The 24903-nt window shown below is 41.1% G+C and overlaps 3 protein-coding genes across 25 annotated transcripts in view; 1 reads left to right on the forward strand and 2 right to left on the reverse strand.

Moving 5' to 3' along the window:
• Positions 1-4: 4 nt before the first annotated feature.
• CCP110 (centriolar coiled-coil protein 110) lies at positions 5-18201 on the reverse strand. Of its 13 annotated transcripts, none has more exons than XM_021539801.4 (16): positions 17801-17841; positions 16965-17100; positions 14836-14992; positions 13753-13881; positions 11143-12787; positions 10361-10485; positions 10038-10221; positions 9230-9366; positions 8788-8904; positions 8418-8519; positions 8021-8137; positions 7782-7861; positions 7156-7218; positions 6178-6237; positions 5509-5591; positions 5-2323 (listed from the first exon to the last, which is right to left on the reverse strand). In XM_021539801.4, the coding sequence occupies exons 3-16, from the start codon at positions 14980-14982 to the stop codon at positions 2271-2273; spliced, it is 3042 nt and encodes a 1013-aa protein (XP_021395476.3). In that variant the 5' UTR covers positions 14983-14992; positions 16965-17100; positions 17801-17841; the 3' UTR covers positions 5-2270. The 13 variants fall into 13 exon arrangements, with proteins under 13 accessions (XP_021395476.3, XP_085448425.1, XP_085448429.1 ...); XM_085592299.1 differs by lacking the exon at positions 17801-17841 and adding an exon at positions 16068-16126 and having other exon boundaries at positions 16965-17480; XM_085592303.1 differs by lacking the exon at positions 17801-17841 and having other exon boundaries at positions 10361-10482; positions 16965-17487.
• On the forward strand, positions 18128-24364 carry GDE1 (glycerophosphodiester phosphodiesterase 1). The gene is made up of 6 exons (XM_021539805.3): positions 18128-18259; positions 19462-19633; positions 21283-21388; positions 22067-22159; positions 22772-22983; positions 23376-24364. The coding sequence occupies exons 2-6, from the start codon at positions 19527-19529 to the stop codon at positions 23521-23523; spliced, it is 666 nt and encodes a 221-aa protein (XP_021395480.2). The 5' UTR covers positions 18128-18259; positions 19462-19526; the 3' UTR covers positions 23524-24364.
• Positions 21935-24903, reverse strand: part of TMC5 (transmembrane channel like 5) — a 29374-nt gene continuing 26405 nt past the window's right edge. For all 11 annotated transcript variants that reach the window (XM_085592312.1, XM_085592314.1, XM_085592320.1 and 8 more), the window contains one exon: positions 21935-24880. In XM_085592312.1, the coding sequence (XP_085448438.1) occupies positions 24720-24880 (161 nt within the window). In that variant the 3' untranslated portion in view covers positions 21935-24719. The remainder of the gene's footprint in view (positions 24881-24903) is intronic.

The raw sequence follows: 24903 nt of genomic DNA on the forward strand, positions 1-24903 counted from the left end.
CTGCTTCGAGGGACAGAGTTTATTGCGCACAATGCGGTCAGAAAAAGGCGAGACTCGTCAAAGTGAAACAAAGTACAAAAATAAATAGACTTCTGTAATGGTGTCACAGTTCCACACAAAATAAAGAGATAAATATGTATAAATACAAAACAGCAAGTACAAAACCAAATTCTGGCACTTGACAAGAGAAAGGCCTCATGAAAGTTAAAAAAAAAAAAAAAAAAAAAAAAAAGACCCTTGTGCTATAATGCTTTATTACACACTGGAAACATGCTTGAAGAACAAGAGGTTTAGATGTGAAACCCTAAGAGAAGGGAAACATTAATTTCTACTAACACACTAAACCTATCTGTGCATCAACATATTGCCTATGCTAATAATAAATACAGCACATAAAACATCCATTAAAAGCATCAATCTTTAGTGGTGCTGTATCAACAGCACCTTCTGTCATCTGTGATACAGGTTACTCTTGTCACTGTAAATTCTTCCCCTCTTGAGATGTTTTCCACTCCTGAGGAAAGCTGGGAACTAAAACACAGCTTTGTTGCCCACCGGGTGAGCAGGAAACTTGCCTCGGGCATTTTCCGTACCACAGCTGCGATGCTAAAGCAGCACAGCATTTGTATGGAGGCTGGTCTTCCACTGGTGTAAACTCTTCTGTTTACACCATCAGGGGAGCCCCTGGCCCCCGGCTTTCAAACAAACCGAGCAGTGCCATTCCTCAAGGTGCTGGGGCAGTGCTTTTGCCACTTTGCAAGCATGCAGTTTGGGTACCTTAGTGCCTGGAATAACACACCTGCTCTGAACAGCAGCACGAGCTGCGGAGGACAGACTTGGTGGCAGGTAAAAGCCACAGGCTGGTGCCACAGTCAAGCCAATCCACTCACCACTGCCCCTGACATAACTGTCCTCATCCTATAATTAATGCTCCTCTTTCATGCTATTTACCACAATTACATTTGCAGTTTGTCTTTCTTCTCTTACATTCCTGTCAACATATTACAAAGCCTCCAAAGTTTAGTGTGTTGTATTATATTGACACTGGGAAAGTAACAAAATATAACCTAATTTACATTCTGGCAGTCAATTCTCTACTGCAAAGATTACACAGCTGAGCTTTTCTCTCCACAACTTTGTTAATATGTCTCAAGTTCATTAAAAGAAGGTGGAGAATGATGCTCTCCTCAAATTGATGGATAATATCCATCAGTTGGAAGACTAAGGTAGAATATGACCATGATCTTTTAATGTCAGATATTCATAAATATGAAAGTGTTGGGATTTGGTAGGGATTCCTGACCTGCAGAAATCATGACTTCAGTACAAGGACTTGTTAGATCACACAGCAGAAGATAAACTGCTCAGAAAATCTGCCACGGTCACAATTAAATATAATGTATCTGAATTACTATTACGGACTGAAATAACAATTTCAGTCTGAAATGGTAAAACAGTTAAAACCTTACCTTCTGAAGTTTTTGTAGAACACACATTTTGTAGAACACACACATCTCCATCTTGGACAGATGTTGTTTCCATAACAAAATGGAGTAGACAGCAGGGCAATAAAAACCCAGGGCTCTTTCAGTAGAGTGGTTTGATCTACCACACATATAAATGCACATTTTTGGTTTGATCAGTGTAAGTATGTCCATCAGCTCAGCAGTGAATTTGGACCACATCTGTACAGCTCAGCAGAAATGCAAAACATTTGGTACAAGGCCTTTAGTACTGCAATTGAGATGATCTCATTCCTACAGAAAAGTACATTCAGAACAGTTTCTGACAAATTCACTGACTTGAAAGCTTACTTTTGTTTAAATTAAGTTTGGGGTTTTCGTTCACATTGAGCTGCTTTAACTTTATGGTATAAAACTAAATATATACCCATGACTTACTTATGGTGACACTCACAAAAACTGCAATTTAGGTAATGCAAAAAACCTATGTCAGACACTAGAATTAGGAAGTGTGGAAAAGTCACAAATTACCTTCATGTTGCCCCGTGCTAGTCTTTAAATAAACAAGATTATGAATCTTTTATATATTAATACTAGCCTGTACACAAGTTCTAGCATGCAATTTTCCCACAAGCGTTAGAGCTTCAAAGCAGCTTCAATATGATTGTGTTTATGCGTCATCTGAAAATGACAAAGTAGGTTTATGATGTCTAAATATACATCTATGTAAAGAAGATTTAATACTAAAAATCAGTGCTGACAAAGTCATTAAAACACAGCCATTTTATCCCAGTGAATGTTGTCTTCTTAAATTATCACAACATTTGGCTTCTTTCTTTGGGTTTTTCCTGCATATGCTCCTAAAAATAAGTAGAAACATTACCACGTTACAATTAATAATCATGGGTTTTGAAACAAGATTATCCAACAAATATAGCTGAAAAAAATCAGGACAGTTTTTTTTTTTTTTTTAAAGCAGTAATATGCATTCAAGTGACTACTTTTAAAACTACAGTTTTCATAATGGTACACCCCAAAAGCCTTATGAAAACTACCTATAGGTTTAAAAGTAATGACATTTTATAGCATTGCCTTACTTGATAACTATTCTGTCTTCTTTTCTGCTATTCTAAAACAACTACAACCACAATTTACAAATTTTTAAAAGAACTATTGCATAACCAAGATAGATGAAATGGCTGATTAAGGTTAACTATGCCATGTATTACTTTTAAACAAATTATCAATTAAAAAATATTATACAAGTTGAATACTTAACATAACTCCTTCCTTTTGTCAGATTAATTAAAACAAGAGATTCCCATAAGTCAATAAGACAACCAGAATTAGAGGAGCAGTATGAAAATCATCAGGCAGAGCCCTTAAAAAGGGAAGGATGCTTAAGAAAAAAAAAGTAATAAATGAACAAATAAATAAGTCTTTCCAGAGGGAACAAGTACATACATACATGTATTAAGAAATCCATATTACACTATGCATAGCACAAGTATCTTCCAGTAATGAGGGTTCAGCACTGCAGGCTGCTAAGAGGTAGCACAACTCAGCATTCTTTAGGTTCAAGCAGTTATCAAGAAAGTGCAGCAGAGTGAGCAAACATTTACACAAAGCAGTGAAACCACATCACAGGGTGCAGAGCAGTGGGAATGGGAGACAGCCATGGAAGAGAAATGACTACCAGGCAGTAAATGAAGTGACAAAGGAAATGCCAGTCCTTTCTGGGCTCTTTGGTTACTCTTGGTCAGAGCTGCAGTGGTTAGTTACTTACAGGTGTCCCGGGGCTATGATCAGCAGAGGCCAAAGCAGCTTTGGGAATGCCCAGAGCCCTCTCATCTCAGCAGGCTCCCACTACACAAAAGACATTCTCACTGGCCCTGCCCTCCCCCGTGCTGTGCTCTTCAGATACCTGGGATCTCGTAGGACAGACAACCAGGCTGACAGACACAGCCCTTTTTTAGTGATTAACACTACCCCTTGACTCACCTCAAGTGTCCTCCAAGTTATATAAAAATGTCACACAACTAAAGGGTATTACAGTGATAGCATATGAGTGTGCAAAAATCCCACAGCAGTCTAGACTAAGGAACTGCAGAAGGCAAATTTGAGTAAAATCAGTGACAGCTCTGAAAACAATTATCACTCATCCTTTTCCAGTGGCAAGGGACAATCACATGAGGCCTCTCTCCTGGGACAAAGGACAGACCTGATACTCACACACAGCAGGTCTGAGGCTTCCTGAAGGACTGGCCTGAAAGCCAACACACTTCACAGCCCCCACCACCTCACATGGGCAGCCTGTGCCCTTGGCTTGGCCAAGAGCTGCCACTACCCAGATGTTCTGCGTGCCTCCTGCCCTCTATTTCCTTTCCACACAAAAGGAAACTGGGCAGAAGATGAATAGGAGCAACCTGATCTCAACCACCTTCTGTCTAACACAATCAGACCTCATTAAATGCCCTGCCTGGCCCCACTTGCAGGCTATTCATGGAACATCTCAGCCTGAATTAAACTACTTGAATTTAAAAAAAACCACTGATTTATGAGTCTGTACTTTTCTCTTAAGCACAGAACTTTGGATTGAATGAGTAAAAACCAACGAAAACTAAGTTTAGGATTGCCACTTGATTCCTAAAGAAAATGTCTTCTTGCCAGAAAAAGAACAATCCGTCTGAGCAGTATTACAGTTGCAACACACTTTGCATATAAAATTTAGAACAACAATCAGGAGAACAAAAGAAAAAAATGCTGGACAAGTATGTTATTTTCTTCTGAGGGTTTGTCTCCTATTGAAGTTGAATGTATTTATAATAACTGTATCTTACTAGCCCTCCTTCCCTTTTTGTCCCTCTAATAAGCACAATTTAATTGGTAGTCAGGAATGAACAAAGAAAAGAGATTAAATCAACACCCTATTTAACATACTGCCAGACTTCACTATTCACATTTCATACATATATAAAGGAAGCCATATTCTATTTAAATATATTTAAGTTCTTTCATTATTGCAAAATTATGCAGATTGTTTCTTTCATGCCCATGTAATAACTTCAGAATGCATTTCTATTCATTTAGTACAAGAAGTCTAACCTATTTCTCAAGGAGCACACAGAGGTGTTGGCATTGCACCACAGGAACATGTGTGATGTCCAAGCTCTACATGAGGTTACACTGAGCAACCAGAACTAACCAGCATAAAACTGGTTACCACATCTGCCTGAAATTCCAAGAAAGCAACATTTCCCTAATTAAGCCCCAAAATTCCCGAATTTTATACTTGACTTGTGGAACTCTCCTTTGAGAACAAAGTGTAATTCCCGTCTTAAATAGTTTTAAAGCCTATCAACCACTTTACCTTTTGATAAATCTAGGTTTATCACTTAAGAAATTTTAAATCTAATTTAAAAAATAGAAATTGTGTAAGACTATTCATAGTGATTTATTAGAGGTTCAGCACTGTTATCAATCCTTTCATATAAAATGTAACCAATCAGTAATCGCTGTATGGTAGCAGACAAATACTCCACTTTTAAGCTTGGGTCATTGCGACTTAAACATGCTGTAAGATGCTACAGGAATATATATATAAATAAAATTTTAGGACTGTATGATGAGTGAACACCCTCTGAGGAGACGGAAACTGTCCTTCCTGTCCTTTCAATACACTCCATGCTGAAGATGTTTGCACAGAACTAAGAATCAAATTACATGAAGGTTCTAATCCAAGTCTATTTTGACTACTAGCAATTTCTCAACAGTTCCAGTGAATGTATCTGGCAATGTTTTTTATGACTGGGCATCTGGTGAGTGAAAGCAAATGAGCTGTGCAGCACATTCTATATACTATGTTTATAGAATTTGAAAGTGGATGGTTCGGTTACCAGCGCAGATTTGTTTGAAGAGATAGGTTAGACTTAAGGCATAGCAAAGCAGGTGCACAAGGAAAGGAAAACAATATATTGCCAATTTACTTTTTCTAGATACTAGTAACTTATTTAGTATCAGATCCAAGCACCAATTTTCTACACACCTGAAACAGCCTTGTTAAGCACTCTGCTCCCTGAGGCCTTCCTTCTATTTTGCTCAACCCCATTCAATGAGGTCTTAGGGGTTCTAATTAAATATAAAACAGTTAATAAGTCATTTGCAACAAACTTGAAAGGCAGTATACAAAAATATAGACACTATCAAAATGTGTTTGGCATGAAATAATTTTTTGCAATATCCCACAGAACCTCTTCCTGAGCACCAGTACAGTTCTTATTGATATTATTATTGCTTACATAGATACATTAAGCAGGAAAACATCTCCCCATGAACAGATTGAAAAACTCTATAGTTGAGAAACTGATTTAGCTTAGATACCATGGCATTACAGTCTACATATAAAAATACAGTATTTCATTAAATGGAAGCAAAGCTTCATGGAATGAATGTTACAAATAGAAATGTTGGAACAATGTAAATGAAGACAATACACAAGAGGATGACAACAACAAATATTTTTCTGTAGTATAAAGTAAAACAAAGCTTCATCACTCTCTCAAAATACTGAGAGAAGTAATTATTTTTACTCTGAACAACAGTTGTACTGTTATGTATACACATTATGTATATGTTATGTGCAAACATTATTCCTCAATCACTTGCACTTTGAGATTAGTTTCATCTTCAGGCTAGAAACATGCTGTGCTCTTACCCTTGTCTGCAAAGCAGTCTATGAACTGGAGCATTCTGTCCTTGGTTTGGTTGAAGTATGCTGTTAAAACACAAACTTTTATTAGTGCTTTTTCCCTTTAAAAATAAAAGTCTCTAAAGAAATACCAAATTATGCATCATCTTTCACATAACAAATTTCAGAAAGGCTAACAGGTTTTGTAATGCAAATGACATGTAGGCAAACTGGCTGGAATTAAAAGTCCACAATGGGATTACTTCTTCCACTATATAAAACAAAGCATGCAGGCAGATGTCCCTCAACAGTGCCTTGGGTTCCAAGTCATTGATGAGAACACACAGGAAAAAGGGCTGAATTGCTCACAGTAGTCCTTGAAAGCTGAAATGTATGAGTAGACAGAATGTCTTCAAAGCTTTTGGGTAAACCTGGGATAAAAACTGGTTTTGAGAGATGCCAGGTATCTGACTTCTAATAGGAGATAAACATGCAGACTCATGCTCTCATAAGCTGTTATCTGCCTGAACAACACGTGCTGAACACTGTAACTTCTGTGATCTGAGCAATCTCACAGTCAAGGAACAAAATTTTCCTCACACTAGAAAGCCACTACTTTTCTGACAGCTTTCTAAAGATAAGCATTATCAATAATTCCACTGCAAAGTAAAGGGTATTAGGAAAAGTAGTAGTGCCAAACTTTAGTTTAATAGTGCAGCTCAGAGAAAAACCTTAAAGCTGAGCACCAAGATTTAAAACCATAAATAAATAACTTCTGAAGATAAAATTTCAGAACTGACTCTGAAGAAAACGTATTTTCCTAACTTATAATGAGCTAATAAATCCTTTTCTCAGGCCATGATAAATCAGATTTCATTAATTTTCATGACAATAGTAGCAGGAATTGATCTGATCAATGGCAAACCAACAGTACACATCATCACAGGATCCATTACTGTAACACAGTTTCCTAAAAGCATTTTAATACAAGTAACCATCACCTACCGATTTTGAGGAGTTTTTTGTTTTATGATTATTTTTTTACTTGGTATTCCCATTTCTGAAGCCCTGGAGAAACAAAAGTATTGAAACATATTTCAATTAGCAACTCATCCTCTGGGTCTTGAACAGAAAAACTCAGAGAAAGCCTACAAGAGAAATTATATCGACCTGTAATACTGCCAGAGCAGTCCTACAAATTACCATTTCTTTACTCAGAAGCAATTGTAACAAGTGTCCACCCTGTTGCAAGATAAAGCCTGCTACCATTTCCCAGAAACACTTTTCCACAGATACTTCATTAAGTGTCTCTATTGCTAGGCTCTTTAGATCGATAAAAATCACTTTTTACCATTTGCAAAATCAACCATAAACTAAGCATCCCACCACTGCATTATAGTGTAAATGCACAACTTAGAACAAACATTTTTCTCCTTACCAATAAGAAGACTTTAAAAGTTAAGAGCAAAATACAATTGGCAAGACGCCATAAACCTCATTCTTCCTAGCAGAGATGGCAATTTGCAAAGAAATTGTTATTCCATAAACTTCTCCTCATTTCCTATGCCTCCTACTCCTTCTCTTGCACCCCTTCCACCTATCCTCCCCACCCAAGGGAGAGCTGCACATACTTCATGCACTTTTTCCTGTCCAGAGATTTCTGTGTAGCTGTTGAAAGTTTCACTCGCTCTCTTGGGCTCTTTACTTTATCCTAAAAAAAAGAGCATACAGAAGAAAGTTGCCTACAAAAGCATAATCAAAAATTTAGATTTAAGAAACATTATACATGGTGAGAAAGAATCTCTTAAAAGCAAAATTACTCAGTACTCAAAGTCCTGAAACAGTTCACATTCCCTGTAAGATAACACACCATTTGCCTGAGCATCTTCTCTTTACGAACTTCACGATCGTGACGCAGAATATTCATTCTCTCCGATGCAGCCATTGTGAAAAAGATGTCATGGATGTCATACAGAGCAGCTCGCAGCTGGAAAGAATCGTTAAAATGTTCATTAAATACTCAATCAAGTTTACATGCCCATGGTTTTAAACATCAAGCTCTTTTTGCTTTCAAACTAAACAAAACGCTTCATAATTTTGAAAACCATTTTTTGAAATAAAATAATTTTGTATCAAGAAAAAAGATTGAATCTTCTCTTCTTTAAACGTTTTACTCTAAACAAAACCACTCTCAAGGTTTAATGTAGTTATGTTACAAAAAGCAGAATAGCTAGGAAAGACAAAAAAAAAGGTTTGAATTGTGTCACCTGAGCCATTACTCTTTCATGAAGGGATGCATCTTGTGCTGACACGCTTCCTCCTTTCAATGGGACTTCAGACTGAAAATTTTTTATGAACTCCAGAGTATCCTGGGAAAGATGGGAAAATAAGAGTAAGCACCAGGCACAACCCTTCATAACAAAATAATCATTACAAACAGTACACACAGCAACAGATTCTTTGGTTGACTTGGACCTTGTTACACTAAGCAATGCAACACCCAAACATGTTCATGTGCAGCCCCAAAATCTTCCAAGAACAGAAAATGCAGGATTGCATCTGTCAATGGAAGGCAGAACAAAAATAAACAGGAGAAGCTGCCTATTACAAAAAAAAAAAAAAAAAAGATTATCTTACTTTTACAGTTTGCTTAAGATGTTTCAGTTTTTCTGTCTGTAGAAGTCTACGAGTGAGAAATCCCTTTGCCACTGCTGTGATCTTGTCAAACTTTGTCTGTATCTCTGGACTGAAAACCTTAAAAAAAAAATTCAGAACGTTTTATAAAAAAGCAAGAATTATGAATTATTTATCAAATAACATCCATGAAGTGACATAAGTCTCCAAGTAAGAAAAAAGCTGTTGATAAAGCTTTGACTGGGCTCAAAGTACCCACTATAATTTAGCAGAAGCAATATATTGCTATGATTATTTTGCATATAGGAATAAGAAAAATAACCTACACAGCTCTCTTACGCAATCAAAGTTGACACAGGAACAGATACTAAAATTTTCTGTTACCGGTGCCTTACAAAAACATGAGGACCTTTTAAGATAAAAATAAATCTGTCTTTTCCCTTACCTGAATCCACCTAGTTTTGATCCTATTGCTTGGCCTGCATACTGAGGTCTTTATAACTCCACTACCTGATGGTCCCCAGAGATAGAATGAAGTTTCACTTGTTGAAGAAAAGGTGTTGGGTGTTGTGTGAGCAAAACCTGCACAGAAAGCAGAACACACAGTTCAACACACCCTTCTGCCCATGAAGTAATGCCTACATCTGTGGATATGCTCAGCTCGAGGGTCACAGCTTTGTCTACAAGGTCAATTATAGGCAAGAAGCAAGCTGAATATTTCTGATTGATTTCCATGCAAAATTTGCTAAACAAAAGACAGAACAGAACACCTCTCACAAAGTTCTGGAACAGGTGAGAGGTGTTCCATCAGCCTGCAGTTGGAAACCCCTTGCAGAGCCCCTCAAAACCTCCACACAAATGTGACCACCTGGCCCGCTGCTGTGCAGCTACATGGCACAAGGATAATCCTTCTGGGACATGACACAAATCCACATCCTCATCCTTGCTCAAAGGAGGCTATTCTTAGCTTGTTTTCCTTGGATGTGCCCTAAAATAGTTACATAACAAATGCAGTACATGGAACTGTTCAAGGATGGCTGAACCTGTGCTAAATGCCAGTGACACAAAGATACAGCAGACTTTGTTTCACAAATGCTGCCCTCAGCTGAGGGCAGCAACCCTCTGTGCACCCTGAGCAGCCCTAGGGCATGAACACTGCATTTATCCACACAGTGGGACAGCTGATACAGTCAAGCACTGTAGAACAAATTATATTACAACACTTAATCTATATTCTTCTCTCCCTGTTTTACCAATGCTGGTGGAGTTTGTGTTATGGACTGTCTCCAGCTGAGACTGCACACTTTCCAGCAAGCCACTTTCACTTTTTTTCCTCCATTCCAACTCCATCCTGCTGTTAATATTCACTTTGGAAATTTCTATTTCCGTCGTAGTAACCTTCTCTCCTTTTGAATTCCTTTTTTGCTCTTCCAGTTCCTACAAAAGGAAGATTCAATCATGAGACTATTTTTCTAACCCTGCGAAGTAACAGAATATACACTCAAACTCAATTGCTTCCTGACAAACTTCCATACAATACAAAACCTTTGCTTAGAATTTTTCCTGTTGACCTTACCTTCTTCAATTCCTCCTGTTCTCTCTCTTGTTCAGCTATAAGAATTGACAATTGTTGTGCATGATGTTTTTCAAGTCTCTTTTTCACTTCTTCAAAGGCCAGCTCATTAGTTTTTAAAATATCTTCTGAGAAAATATGCAAAAAAGAATCAAATATTAAATACTCTATGATCTTTGCCAGAGACATCTAGCCTTTATCAGAGGTAATTTACATCATCAGTAAAAAGTAAAAAAGATGCCTTTCATATCACGTTTCCTTGATATCAAGTACCCATTATGTATTGCACAGAACCCCATCATTTACTAGTCCTTCAAAATATTTGCACGTGCATATTTGTGAACTAAACTTGTGGATGGAACAGCAGTAACACCAAAAGCCTATATTAAAATAGGGACATGGAAAATCCAGCTCTAAGAATTGTTACACTTGCTGGAGTGAATTAACATTATTTATGCCACTTCAGCCTCATTTAGTAGAGACACATGTAGACGTAACATAGTCTTGAATTTGAAGAAAATATCTATATGGTTTTCTTTTAATTTACGTGGGCTATCTATCTTTTCTTTTAGCAGTCTTATTTCAACCTCGTGGCATAAGACAATTGTCTTAGTAAAACTAAATTCCAGCTTCTAGACTGAAAAAAGAAATCAGTATTTGTGGAGTCAAATTAAATTAGAGAAATGAGGATTCTGAAAAAAAACACCAATAACTAATAACCACTGGGGATTTTCTAAAATATTTATAAACTGAAAAGCAACCCTTAAGCACAGGAAATATTTTACCTTTTGCCATGTTTTCAAGGACTGCATTCTTGGTAATGTAAACTGATCCCACAGAATATTTCTGTTCTTGCAACCACTGCTTCTCTTGTCCTTCCATTCCAGCTCCAAGAACACAGGAACTGTTTTCTTTTTGGCAGTAGTCAGTGTCCAAATCAAGTCTACGTTTTACCTTTTCAAAATTTTCTGGGAACTGCTCATTTGCTGAGGAAACATTTGGAGTATTATCCAGCTGCTGTTGCACATTCTTGCTCTGCATTAGTAGTGGAGATGGATTTTCCACATCATAAGATTTATTGAGTTCCATTGGAGAGTTACATTTAGTGTTTTCTGCCAAAGTAGCTGGTTTCATTTCATTCACAGCCAGGATCTTCTGTGTCACTGCAGACTGACTGATGGCAAAGGGCTCATTCACTTTTGGAGGTGCCATCCCAGTACTGCTCTCTGTTTTATATGGCACTCTGCTGTCCATCAGCACCGGTCCTCCCACCACAGCCGACACTGCTCCTCTGCTTTCAAAGAGCCCGAAGGAATGGCGCTTTGGTTTGCCAACCCCCAAGCCATCACAAGGGCCTGAAGAACTCCTGCTGACACCAGGAACTCTGCCAGGGCAGACCGCAGTGAAGTCCACCATAAACTTTGGCACCGATTCAGACACATTGTTCTTATCTGCAATATCTTGCATGATTAAATCCATTGTTCTACCCTTGCCTTTAGGACTTAACTCGTAAGCATTCACAGGGTTGTTTATAATGATGTGTCCCATGGATAAAGGTCTTGGGCGCCGTCGGTGCATTTTAGGGCTCATGCTTGGCTCTGGGCTTGGCAATTTGGCATAAGAGCCTGTGAGGCTCCTGACAATGCTACTGTCACGCTCCAACATAGAATTCTTTTTCAAGTCCTCATCTGAATCAGAATCCACCAAAGGGGGTGTTCCAACTCTCACAGGTATGTCTACTTTAGAAAAACTGGATAAAGTGGATGTACTTGTGCTATTTGTATGAGTAGAGGCACCATGGAGAAGGGTATTTGATCTATTAAGACTGGGTTTATCAAGCATCTGAGCAGTGCTACTCCTGCCTGTAAGCTTTGCCCTCTCTTTCACAGAGTCAGTTGTTTTAACACCATCATTTTCTTTATCCGAATGACTTTCACTCGTACTCCTCTTTGAATTGCTTTTTGAGGTACGCTTGCTCTGCTCTTTCTCTATGTACTCCCTAGACTTCTTTATCAGGTTCTGAAGACTCATTACACATGGATCTTGGACATCCTCATCTGATGGTGACCCCACTCGTCCCTCCTGCTTCTGCAGAGCATGAGATGGGAGCTTGTTACACACCTTGTCAGGAGATGCAGCCCTCAGACACGGCGTATCTTCCACGAAGCGACTCTCACTTGGCTTTGAAAAAACATGATCTTCTGCCACTTCAACTACATCTGTCACATTTGATGTCACTTGCCCTGCAGTACCTGATGGTCTAAGTTCTGATGTCTTTTCCAGGTCCATGGAACTCTGCCTTTCAGGAGTACATGCTGAATCGATATCTGATAGAGGTGTGAAGTAAGTCAAAGGCTTTGAATCCAAATCAGGGCAAGAACTCTCAGCCTTTGATGTGTTCACATCACTCATCCTAGATCCTTTCTTCATCTGCAAATTAAAATTGTAAAAAATGACAGATTTTCAATGAAATCTCAGACTCCTGCAAACTTCACTTGAACTTAAAAAAAATTTTAAAAACCAACTTTATTTAAGTGAGAATTACATGCTACTTCCAGCCAGCATTTGTTTAGAAGGATTTTCATACAATTATCCTATGACCTATGTCTCAGTTATCAAAAGGACACATTTGGAAAAAACAAAACAAAACAAAACAAATTTACATTATTTTTGCACTGAACATACTTTCCTTGTCTGCTGGTCAAACCCCAAGCCAGCTGACTGTTGCCACACACACTCAGTAAACAATGCAAACTACAAAGTGCTGTTTGCCACCTTGGTAACTCAACAAACTCAGTATTAACTGTTTAAGCAACAGTTTAATCTAAAGGCTGTATTACAGCGGTCCCAAAGACATACAATAACTCCTTGATTAGATGTATGTTGTAGTCTTTTAAATTAAAACCTCTACTAAATTCATCATTAAAGCAGCAAAGAAAAAAAATAATCTTAAGTAAAAAAATTTTTAAAGTACACAACAGAATTTGAAGTTGTTGTGAAAGTAATTTTAATTCTGTAATCATGAAGTTCAATATAGATTATTTTATGATTAAGCTATAAGCTTGCAAATAAAGCAGCTCTAACACAGAGGAGTTGTTCACTTGTTTAACAACCTAGTTGTTTCCAACACTTACAAAAAAAAGCAGTGAGCTCTGTCTTTTGCATATAGCAAAAGAAGCAGTGACAAGCAAGCCCCATGCACTACAGTGAGTATCAGTAAATGATCACTTATCAGGACACACAGCATGAAATAGTAGCAAACGCTGGTTCTGCAGAGTTAGCTGCAATTCATTTCATGTTTATCTTGGGGAATACTTCAACCCCAACACTTTCTCAGAATGTCTATAAGCAGGGATTTTCTTTAAATCTATAAGGCAGCTTTGGACTAACACTACCTGGACATTTTTGACAATCTCCTCAACACGATTCAATAAAGCTTTTTTCCGGGACTCCCGTTTCCTGCTCTCTAGCTCCAGTGCTTTCTCTTTATATTGCTGTATTTCCTTTTTCTTTTCAAGGCTAAGCTGCAAAACAGAGTGTAAGAAATATGGTTGATATCAATAAATGCAAATTTCAATACAGAATTACAGAAATAAATCAAAAGAAAAACAACAGAACAAAACAATTAGAAGAACAGAAAACACCTGAGACTTTGTGCACATGTTAAATGCCAGCTTCTTCTCAACCAATTTTTTAAGGGAATGTGTACAAAATGCCTTCTTGGAACAGGTGCAAATGAACGTGAATTTAAAACACCATTTGTAAAATTTTCTATGAACATTACATGCTAGGGTATCAATCTGACACAGGATTCAGAGATTTTTTCTAAAAACCCTTACAATATCCATGCATTTGTAAATGAAGCATGTGACAATATATCCACAATTTATATATGTATTATGACTTTTGGACACTGCTGGAAGAGACTCTTCCATTTCTTCCCATCACTGAAACTAGGAAGACAGCTGAAGTATTGCAGAAACTACTAACAATCTTCAGCTTAGCTCTGTTTGCATTAGCGCAGAATGACTTAACATAATTGATGAGACTGTGGAATACATTAGAGGAAGATGCAAATACATGCAAAAAATTTTTTCTTAAAAGCTTTTTAACTATCTTGGTATTTCTTATTCGCATTTTTACACCATTAAAATAACTCACATGTTCAATATTTGAAATATCAATATGATTTTACATGAAGCTCAGCAGTAACATTATTTAAAACATTTGTGCTCCCCTTAGGAAGATAACTTCTAAAAAATTCAAAGGAAATGTAGTCAGTGTGAAGGGGAAAAAAGTATATTTAACCCCTTATTTTGTAAAATTAAGGTTAGGAATGCTTAGAATACACTAAGCAGCAGGTCAGATGACAGCTGACACAGACATCTTCAGTAGAATCATTACATGTGCACATCAAAGCCAGTGCCAATAGCACAGTTAGCACACCAGAGAGGAAAAGGAATAAAACAAGGCCTTACCAGAGGGGAAAGCACAGGAACTCCATAGAATTGAATGAGGGAGATATTTTTGTTCTGAACAGTCAAGGAGGTTTTTCCTTTTATTGCCTCTTCTTGGATTCTGGAAAGATGCTTCCTACAGAATATTTCATAGTCCTCCATCTTCATGTTGTCTAGCCTGCAAAGAATAATAACATTACTCATCCATGTACTTCCAAGACACTGAAGGGGAAAACAATAACACCACTAATTCTGTGTCTCTACGTTTTGGGAAGCAAATTCTACGTTAGAAAACTGAATTAAGTTTGTCTTCTTTCTACCATTAACAAAGCCTGCAAAATTCTTCCTTATTTTCCCCTATTAAAGGAGAATCTGCATGTAAGAGCAAAAATTATGATCACGGGCACACAGAGAAGAAAGCACGCATTGAGATAATTAGGATTTACAAAACTGTACCTACTATAGATAATTTCCATCAAAGACTAAATCTTTGAGATCTTCCACAACGAGACACATCCTATCAATTGTTACAAAAACCCCAAAACCCGGCCCAAACAAACCTGCAGCCCAATTGAATTAAAAAAAAAAAATTAAAAAAAATTAAAAAGCCTTTATATGTTTAGGGGGCTGAGAGGAATTCGTGTCTCACTCCCGCGAGCTTCCGCGTCTGTATGAACAGACGCCAATACTTACATCACAAAGAAAAAAAAAAAAATCAAATTGCAGCCTCGTATCCTTAAAAGCGGCCAAATACCTGAAAGATGTCTCACTGCCCGTCCCCACCGGAGCGAGCCCCGCAGCGCCGGGCAAGGCCTGACAAGGCTTTGTTCGCCGGCACGCCGCTTCGGCCGGTTCCTGCCCGCCGCTGCGGGGCACGGAGCCCGCCCCAGCCGGGGCCGATGCACGCCCGCCCCGCCCCGGCGCTCCCCCCGGGCCCGGGCCCGTCCAACGCTCGGTACCTGCGCGGGACTGGCGGCAGCTCCGGCAACCGCCGCGCAACGGCCGGGCCGCCGCTCCACGGGCCCGGCGCGCCCCGCCCGCCGCTCCGCCCCCAGAGCACGGGGGCCCGGCGCCGCCGACACCGTGTGCGCTCGCACCGCGGGACAGCGAAGGCAGCCCCGGCCCAGCCCGGTGACAGGGGCTGCAGCGCCGTCCCGCAGCTCCCATTTCCAGCCATTTCCACCCACAGCTCCCCCAGATAAGCTCCCCTGCGAGCACGGGTGTGATCTGTTCTGCTTCATCCCATTACAGACCACACGGCTGTGCGGTCCCTGTGGATGTGCCGCTGCAGGTATCAGTTTCGGCGAGCACGCTAAGATAAGAGAGATAAAGGTGAGCACCTGTTGCCATGCTCTGCGAGGACAGCATCCACCAGGACAGCATCCATGCGGGCATCACCAGACATCCTATCCCTCCCGCCCGGGCTGCAGCCAGCTGCCGGTCTAGCCAGTCCAGCAGCAGGTAACACTCACCTGTCAGGCAGGTCAGGTGGAAGGGAAATCCACACTTGTTTGCCAGGCATAATTAATTTAAATATATGGACGCATCTAATTCCCAGCATTTAGAGCTGTTAAAGCTGTCATTCTAGTTTCAAAAAATAAGTTCATCATCTGTTACCTCTTCAGTGATCATTGAGGAGATTTATTTTTTTAAATTTCATCTTTAATCTTAACAAATGCTATTGTTTATCAAAAGCTTTTAAAAGTATGTTAGACATCTAATTAGACAGCCCATTAATTGTTGTGTTGTGCAATTGCATGTATATCTCTGATTTTTCTTCAGCTACACCTGGCAGAAGCGCAAAGCCACTGACAGAGTATCTGAGATGCTCAGAACCAGCTAGGACATTATGTGACAAATCTTCATCTCAGCAATTTAAACAAAAAACAAAACTAAACCAAAAAAAAAAAAAAACCCTACAACCATTCAGAACATGGTCTTGTGCCTGTTCTACCTCTAGATGGACAGAGCTCCTCACTGGAAAGTCAGTTGCTTCCCATACTTCCCACAGATAGCCAAAGAGGGTCAAACCCACCAGTCACATCAACACAAACTGCTAGTTCCTCACTTTGCTATCCCACTTCTAGACTAATCCTGCTCAGGTTCCCCACCCTTCAGTTAACCGGTTGTTTTCGTGCCTTGTTGCTCACCTCTGGGTTCTTGGCGGATGTTCACAGGTGTCGGGTGGCCGGAGCCGCGCTCCCTGGCCAGCAGCCGCCTCTGGCCGGGCAGGAGGCACCGCCTGCTCCTCCCACGGCTCCCGGGCTGGCCTGCGGACAGGCACGGCTGCATAGAACACACTATATATAACACTGTCTATAACAAACCCAGCAAACAGCTGGAAAATAATCACTATGGATGTTATGTTTCTAATTAGCTAGCTGGCATAGCTGCGGAGAGCCCTCAACACTTTCCATCCACACGGGTGTTCTGCGACTCCCTGGACAGCGCTGCCTTTCCTTCCATTAGCACCCTTCACTTTCATCCGCACCATGTTCCATCAGGAACACCCCGCTTCCCTCAGAGCCCCGTGTTCCATCAGGAACAGCCTTTGTTTCACTCAGTGTTCCATCAGGAACAGCCTTTGTTTCACGGAGAGCCCATGTTCCATCAGACAACCCCTGTTTCCGTCAGTGCCCCGTGTTCCATCAGGCACAGCCCTTATTTCCCTCAGTGTCCATCAGGCACAGCCCCTGTTTGTTTCTCTCAGTGTCCATCAGGCACAGCCCTTATTCCCCTCAGTATCCTTAAGGCACAGCCCTTATTCCCCTCAGTGTCCATCAGGCACAGCCCCTATTCCCCTCAGTGTCCATCAGGCACAGCCCCTGCCGCTCCCCTCAGTGTCCTTAAGGCACAGCCCCTATTCCCCTCAGTGTCCATCAGGCACAGCCCCTATTCCCCTCAGTGTCCTTAAGGCACAGCCCCTGTCGTTCCCCTCAGTGTCCATCAGGCACAGCCTCTTCCCGCACGCCGCTCCCGGCGTTACCTGAAGAGGAGCCTGGGGCCCGGGCCCGCCCTCAGCGCGGCAGGCGGGCGCCGCGCGGACACTGCGGGCGCTGATTGGCTGCTGCGGCAGACAGCCGAGTGCTGATTGGCTGATGGCGCCGCCGTCACCGTCGGCGAGACGGCGGCCGCGGTTCCGGCCCGACAGCGGCCGTGACCCCGGCCCGGCCCCGGCCCCGGCCGCGCCATGCTGTGCCACGGGGAGGGCCTGCTGAGCCCGCTGACGGCTCTGCTGGTGCTGGCGCTGGCGCTGAGCCGCAGCCCGGCGCTGGCCTGCCTGCTGCCGGCCGGGCTGTACCTGGCGCTGCAGCTCTTGGCGCTGGAGCCCGCGGCGCCCCAGAGCGCGCAGCGCGTCCTGCGGCCCCGCGGCGCCGCCGGCCGCATCGCGCACCGCGGCGGCGCGCACGACGCGCCCGAGAACACGCTGGCGGCCATCCGACAGGTCAGCGCGGGCCCCGGGGCTTTGCCTGCCGATCCGCCCCTCCCGCGGCGAGCCGCCCTCGCCGGGATAACTCGGGCCGTCCTTCCAGAGCTGCTGGAAGCTGGGTGGGCGGGGGGTCCTTCATCCCAAAGGGAACTTCAGATCCGGCTCTTGTGGGAACTGTTGTAGCCTTGGTGCTGATGGGTAACTCAGCCGTGCAGCAATAATGAAATACTGGATTTCCCTGATGTAGCAACAGCACACAGAGAGTGCACAGCAAGTCAGGAACCGGTTGTGTGTTTTTTTAAACCTTGAAGATCTGTGATGAAAATCCACATTTAGGAGAAAATTCTGGTGCCAGATTCACTGTGGGCAGCCCTGCCATGCCTTACTGCTGCCTCATCTGCAAGGCACCAAGGCACAGCCAGGATTCACAGTCTCTTTCTGAGAATCATTTGAGATAGTGATTACCAGTCTCTGGAATGTAGTGTTTCTGTGAGGCTGAGACGTTGCTGCTCTGAGGATCTCTTGCCTTTGTGTGAGACAGGATTCTCAGTCCTGATAAATTCTGAAGCTGCACACTCCTTACAAAGCAGACACCTGGAGGCAACCTCTGTACCCGGTGTTTGTCCCTTTTCCCAGGAGGGCATTTGTCCTTCAGAGCAATTGGTGTTGTTAACACTTTACTCAAATGTTTTTCTAAAGAGCTTTTGGGAAAGATCCAGGGCAGGAACAGGGTGTATGAAATGTTCTAAGGCAGCCTGGCTGCTTCTTGCTCTGTGATAAAGCCATTCCTGAGAGGAGCAGGGATTTGCCATCCATCTGCTGCTTGGAATACACGTGGTGAACAGCGTTGACTGCATGTTAAAGTGTAGACATTTGCTTCTCTTGTCTTTTAGAAAATAACATAAGGACTCCAGGGTTATTACATCAGGAGAGAGCAGGATTCTTTTCTGCATTTTTATCCTGAAAGTTCCAATCCCAAGACTGAGGCAGAATCATTATGATTTCAGCTGTAAAATAGATTAGATGGTTCAGCTGATTTTTGAATGCTCAGCAATGACTTGGATAAAACCTACTTTTTTCTGCAGATGAAGACAACTGAAAAGTCCATTAATGTTTTATTATTTTTTACCAAAATACAAGCTAATTATAACTGTACCTGTGTCAAATCTATAAAGCTGTCTCTTCTGTTGTGATTTTTAAAATTTTTTTTAAGGCAGCTGAGAATGGAGCAACGGGTGTGGAGCTGGATCTTGAATTTAGTGCAGATGGTGTCCCCATCCTCATGCACGATGACACAGTTGAAAGGACAACTGATGGGGCTGGGAGACTGCAGGACCTGACTTTTGAGGAAATCAGGAAGCTTGATCCATCTGCGAAACACAGGCTACGGTAAATGAACTGTTCTGAAATTACACTTTTGACAGTGGGAAAATAATTCTAGATGAACAACATTATTGATTTGATCTGTCACTGATTAAATTTTTCTTTTAATTTAAAACTTAGTCCAAAATTTGACTAAAACTTAGTCAAATTACTTCTAATTTGATTTTTTAGGCATATGAAACTATATCTCTTTACTCATCAGTAGATTAAGAACAGTGAAACACATTAAAAAAAAACACAGTCAAGGACAAAATCCACAGGCATCTGATGTGAAACAGGTCAATATCTACATAAGCTTGTCCTAAATTGACTGCAGGACACTGAAGGTGCTGGGATTTTCATGATATGTCAGAATTGTCTAGAGGAATTACTTCTAAGATTAGTTTTATTCACATGTATTTCTTGACTGATTGTGTTTTGGAGATCTTATACATCAGGTTTATACTGTTAAAGAGGAGCTGGACAGATTTTGGGTGGTGGCCTCACTGTGACCCTAGTGGCTGATTAGGTCCTTCCTAGGGGTATGCAGGGGAAAATATTTTTATACATTACTAAGAATTTGATAAAAATGTTATATACATATAATATATGTATATAATATAATAGTACATACATATAATAACATAATATATACATATAATATATGTATATAATATATAATTACAAAGAATTTGATAACAAGGCAACTTCTGCAGTATCATAAGTGAGTCCATTTCAGAGGAAGAACTCGCAGTGTGTGCTCCTGAGACACTGTATTAGGGAATTCCAGAGCTGCAGAGGTGCCTCCTGTGAGTGTGTGGCACAAGGAGTATCTTCCCTGTCTCACTGGAAGGGTGATCACTTGGGCCATGCAGGGGGAATTTCCACAGGCAGTGACTGCTGAGCAGCTGCTGTTCACTGTCAGGAGTGAATGAACTGTCACCCCATCAGGAATGATTTATTGATGGGTTGTTACTTTGGTTTTTTTTGAGAGTTTTAAAGTCCTTTTAAAAGTTCTTACACTTTCTGATATTTACATGTTTTAACTGATTTTTCTCACACACTGTTTATGCAAATAATGATTGTTTTGTGTTTTTCTTTGTAGGTAGAGAGAATTGATGAACTGTTAGTTTGACTAGTGTAATTAGAGAGGTGGTAGTTTCACCCTCTAATCTGCTGTCATTTTGTTATATATATATATATATAAATATATATATATTTGTGTTATATATATATATGTTGTATATATAGGGGAGTTAGAAAATAAAGTTTGCTTTTCAAAGTTCGTTTTCTTTCCTTTTACACCTAGCCTGCTTCTGAAAGTTATTTCGTGTCACAGTGTAACAATGGGTGAAGCTGCTTCTGCTAAATCCTCAGCTTGTCTTGCCTGTTCTGCCAGGATCTGCATTTCTGACTAGGGCTGGGAAGTGCAGTGGGAGCAGGAGGAAGGCAGCAGTTGGGACTGAAAGCTTATTTGTGGGATCTGGGGAAGGAGGTGAAGAACTGGGGCTGGTGTTTTGGGGCAGACACGGGGCCTGTGAGCACTGGATCCCAGCTGCAGTTCCAGTGCAGCAGCAAACTGTGCTGGAATCAGCCCTGTGTGGGTGGCAATATGCAGGCCCATGTATGTGCAGGTGTGTGTTGGCTGCATTCCAAGGAGTTCTCTGTTTCTACAGGAGCCAGTTCCAAGATGAAAAGGTACCAACTCTGAGAGAAGCTGTTGTGGAGTCTATGCATCACAATCTCACAATCTACTTCGATGTCAAAGGCCATGCAAACCAGGTACTGCTCACTGCAGCATGACACCTCCCCTCACCCCTTCTTTGGGTTTCTGACCTGCTGTTGTGTTGGTCTCAGACCAAGTCCCTTCTTTAACATGAGCAAGCCCAGGTCTGCTGCTTGTGTCACCCAGAGTTGTCCTGGGAAGCTGCAGCTTAAAATTGCCCAAGCCTTGTGCAAGTGTTGCACTCAGCTCACAGCACTGCTGTGAAACAGAGCAAAGGGAATTCCCTGCGGTGCTGAGGGGAGTCAAAACCTCATCTTCAGCCTCCAGAAAGGGATCTATAATTTGCATTAGTGAAGGCAGATGCAAATGATCCATCACTAACATTTTATATAAATTAATTTCTTTCTTTAGTTTAGCAAAACATAGCAATAAATAATTTTCCTCTTCAACTTAAGCTTAGGTAGTACTAAAAAATTATATCCATGACATATTTAAGGGTATTTCAAACACTGAGAATCCTACTCGTTGTAAATAATGAACAGAAATTCTTTTGCTAAAAACCAAAATACCATTTCTGTGTTAATGCTATAAACAAGATGCTATTTTTCTTCTCCCTTTCTACTTCAATCTGGCAACACAGCAGGGAAGTGTTTTTAAGATTGTTGTAAAATGACTTTGCAGTGTAAATTAAATATGAGTGTGTGTATAACATCTCTGTGTGTCTCTAATTGCAGGCAGTTGATGCCCTGAAACAACTCTACCAGGAATTTCCACAGTTGTATAACAGCAGCATTGTCTGTTCTTTCATGCCAGACGTTGTTTATAAGGTGATGTTTCCTAAAAGTTTATTTTTAATTTCTTTAGTCCTGTCTGGGAATTTCACTATGGTATTAACCTCCCAGTTCCAGATTACTTTTTGGCTGTTCAAATGCCTAAGGCTTTTATAAACAAATGAAGCATAATGCATAATCTTATTACTTTACTCATTAGATGCAAATAGGAATCTACAGCAATTCCTTCCCTTTTGAAAGCAGTGCAGAGAAACGTGCTTTGGTCTTCTAGTTGGTGTCTGGCCAGGTATCTGTGCGCAAAGTACCGGCTAAATAAACCTTTTATATTTTACATTACTCCTAAAACTCTATCCTCATTCTTACTGCCAAGTGTGTTTATTTTTTTTTCCCCATTATATACATTGCATGACTGCTATGTAATTTCTTTAACTTAAGAGCTGATGCTTATTCAGTATGATTTGGAGGAAGAAACCCTATAAAATACAAACATCTTTCTAAAAAAGTTACAAAAGAGTCTGGAGGGGAAGGGCAGAAGGATTCTGGTAGAGTTGTAAATGCAAGCTAGGAGTTTGTATCTAATCCCTCAAATTGTATTTAATGCTGCTGGGTTTTTGGATGAATTACAGTCTTTTCTCCTTGGTCCTCCAGATGAGACAAGCTGACAGAAATGTTGTGACAGCACTGACACACAGGCCCTGGCAGCTGAGTCACCTGGGCGATGGGACACCCCGATTCAATTCCTTCTGGAAGCATTTCCTGTACATGGTGATGGATGTCATTCTGGACTGGAGCCTACACAGCTTCTTGTGGCGATTGTGTGGGGTTTCAGCTTTCCTCATACAGAAAAATTTTGTTTCTCAGTAAGTGCTGGAAGTTTGCTCATATATCAGGAGATACTCTCTTCTGTTAGTGTATAGCGTGGAGTTAACACAGTATGTGCTTATCAAAATGTTCCATTTAGTGTTGATAATTTCTTTACTCTGTGCTGTTTTATGATTTTAAGCCTCTATCTTTTTATCTGAATTTTTACCTTCTGTTAGAACCTACATTTAGTCTCAAAGAGAAAGTGTATTTGTTGCTTTTGCCCGTTTACAGTAAGAAAACACAAAAAGGTGATGTTGCAGAACGTGGCACACTGTTATTCCTTGATGTGATGCTGATGCAAGACCGAAACTCAGCTGTAGCCTCAGCACTGTCTGCCATAACTCTGTGTCGTGTCAGGCTCCTCTCAGGGTGTCTCTGTTCCTTGCAGGGACTACGTGAGGCACTGGTCTTCCAGAGGAATTGGAGTGGTTGCCTGGACAGTGAACACGTTTGCAGAGAAAAGCTACTACGAAAGCGTCCTTGACTGCAACTACATGACGGACAGCCTGCTGGAGGACTGCGACCCTCACTACTGAGCAGCCCGAGCACGCTGCCCTGCTGGGGCAGCCCTGCAGCCATCAGGGCACCCACAGTGCTGATGGACTGCTGAGGAGAGCTCTGGGAAGGGCACAGCAGCACTTGGCTTCTGCCTGTGGTCACACCTCAGAGTCTGAGGAAATCACTGTAATGTGAAGGAATCAGATTTGACAACCCCGTTGGGCCAACCACCTTGTCTCTGCAGGTGGCTTTATAATTCTCTGGCTATTCCTTAGCTTTGTTTAAATTTTGGTTCTAAATTTTGGTGTTGGCAATTTTGGTGTCAAAATTTCAAATCATAACTTGATGCTAGTAATTTTAACAGCATGTTTTACAAGTGTTTACTAATTTGAGGTTGATTTATAGCACCTTAAAATCATTTACATTACTGTTCTTAAAACAGAAACTGGAAATAACAGTCCAATGGTGCCAAAATAGAAGATGAGTATATTTCCCTGTCCTCTGTTGAAATTTGGCTGTACTGAATCCTGTTGAGGAAGAAAAAGCCAAATTTCCATGTGTGATGTGATGTGAAGGTTATGAGAATTAACAAAGAAAACTTGAGTAGCTTCTTATCTTCCAGACCTTTTAAGAGAACCAAGGGAGGATAAGAAATTGTTTCTTCTAGTGAAGACAAAACACAGCACATGAATGTATTTATTTTAAAGATAAAGCTATATATTGAGTGCTGGTAAGCAGTAGAATAAATGGAGCTGAAATGTCTTTTTAATTGCCTTTGGTTGCATGATTGAAGGGCACTCAGAGGGATATGGAAACTGTAATCCAGATTTAACTTGAACTCCAAAGAGTCTGCAGTTACAATAAACAAGTCTTTGAGAATTCATCGGGAAGTGTTCTTTATCAGCTAGGCAGGGCATTTATATAAAATGTCAAAAATTAGTGTAGATTGTCCTAATTAGGATAAATCCAAACTTCTGGAATACCACAGATCCATGCTATGACCTGCTGGGGAGGGATGGATTTTTTGTTTGTATCCTGAGCTCCGTCCAGGCAGAAATAAACACAGAGGAGATGCTTTTCTCTGTCAGGATGACAAAAACCTCTGCCATTTGTTCACTCACGCCCCTGCACTGCAGAAGCAGCAATCTCAGCCTCCTGGTGCACATCCTATAGAATGTGTAGGTTTGTGTCCAGAGCCTGTCCTGCCCCTTCCTGGGTACTGAGGCCTCTGCTGTTACTGCTGAGCCCCTCGAGGGCTCCCGTGGCCACCAAAGGGCAAATGGCCCTCGATCCAAAGGTCAGGTGTTGGTGCTGCTGGATTTCCTGGCACTGCTGAGTCACCATCCTCAGTGCAAACACCAGGTCCACGGGCAGTGCCACAGCCAGGCTCCACGGCTGTATGTGCAGGGAAACAATAA

The sequence above is a fragment of the Lonchura striata genome, chromosome 14 (genome assembly GCF_050655825.1).
Source record: "Lonchura striata isolate lonStrDom1 chromosome 14, ASM5065582v1, whole genome shotgun sequence".
NCBI lineage: Eukaryota > Metazoa > Chordata > Aves > Passeriformes > Estrildidae > Lonchura > Lonchura striata.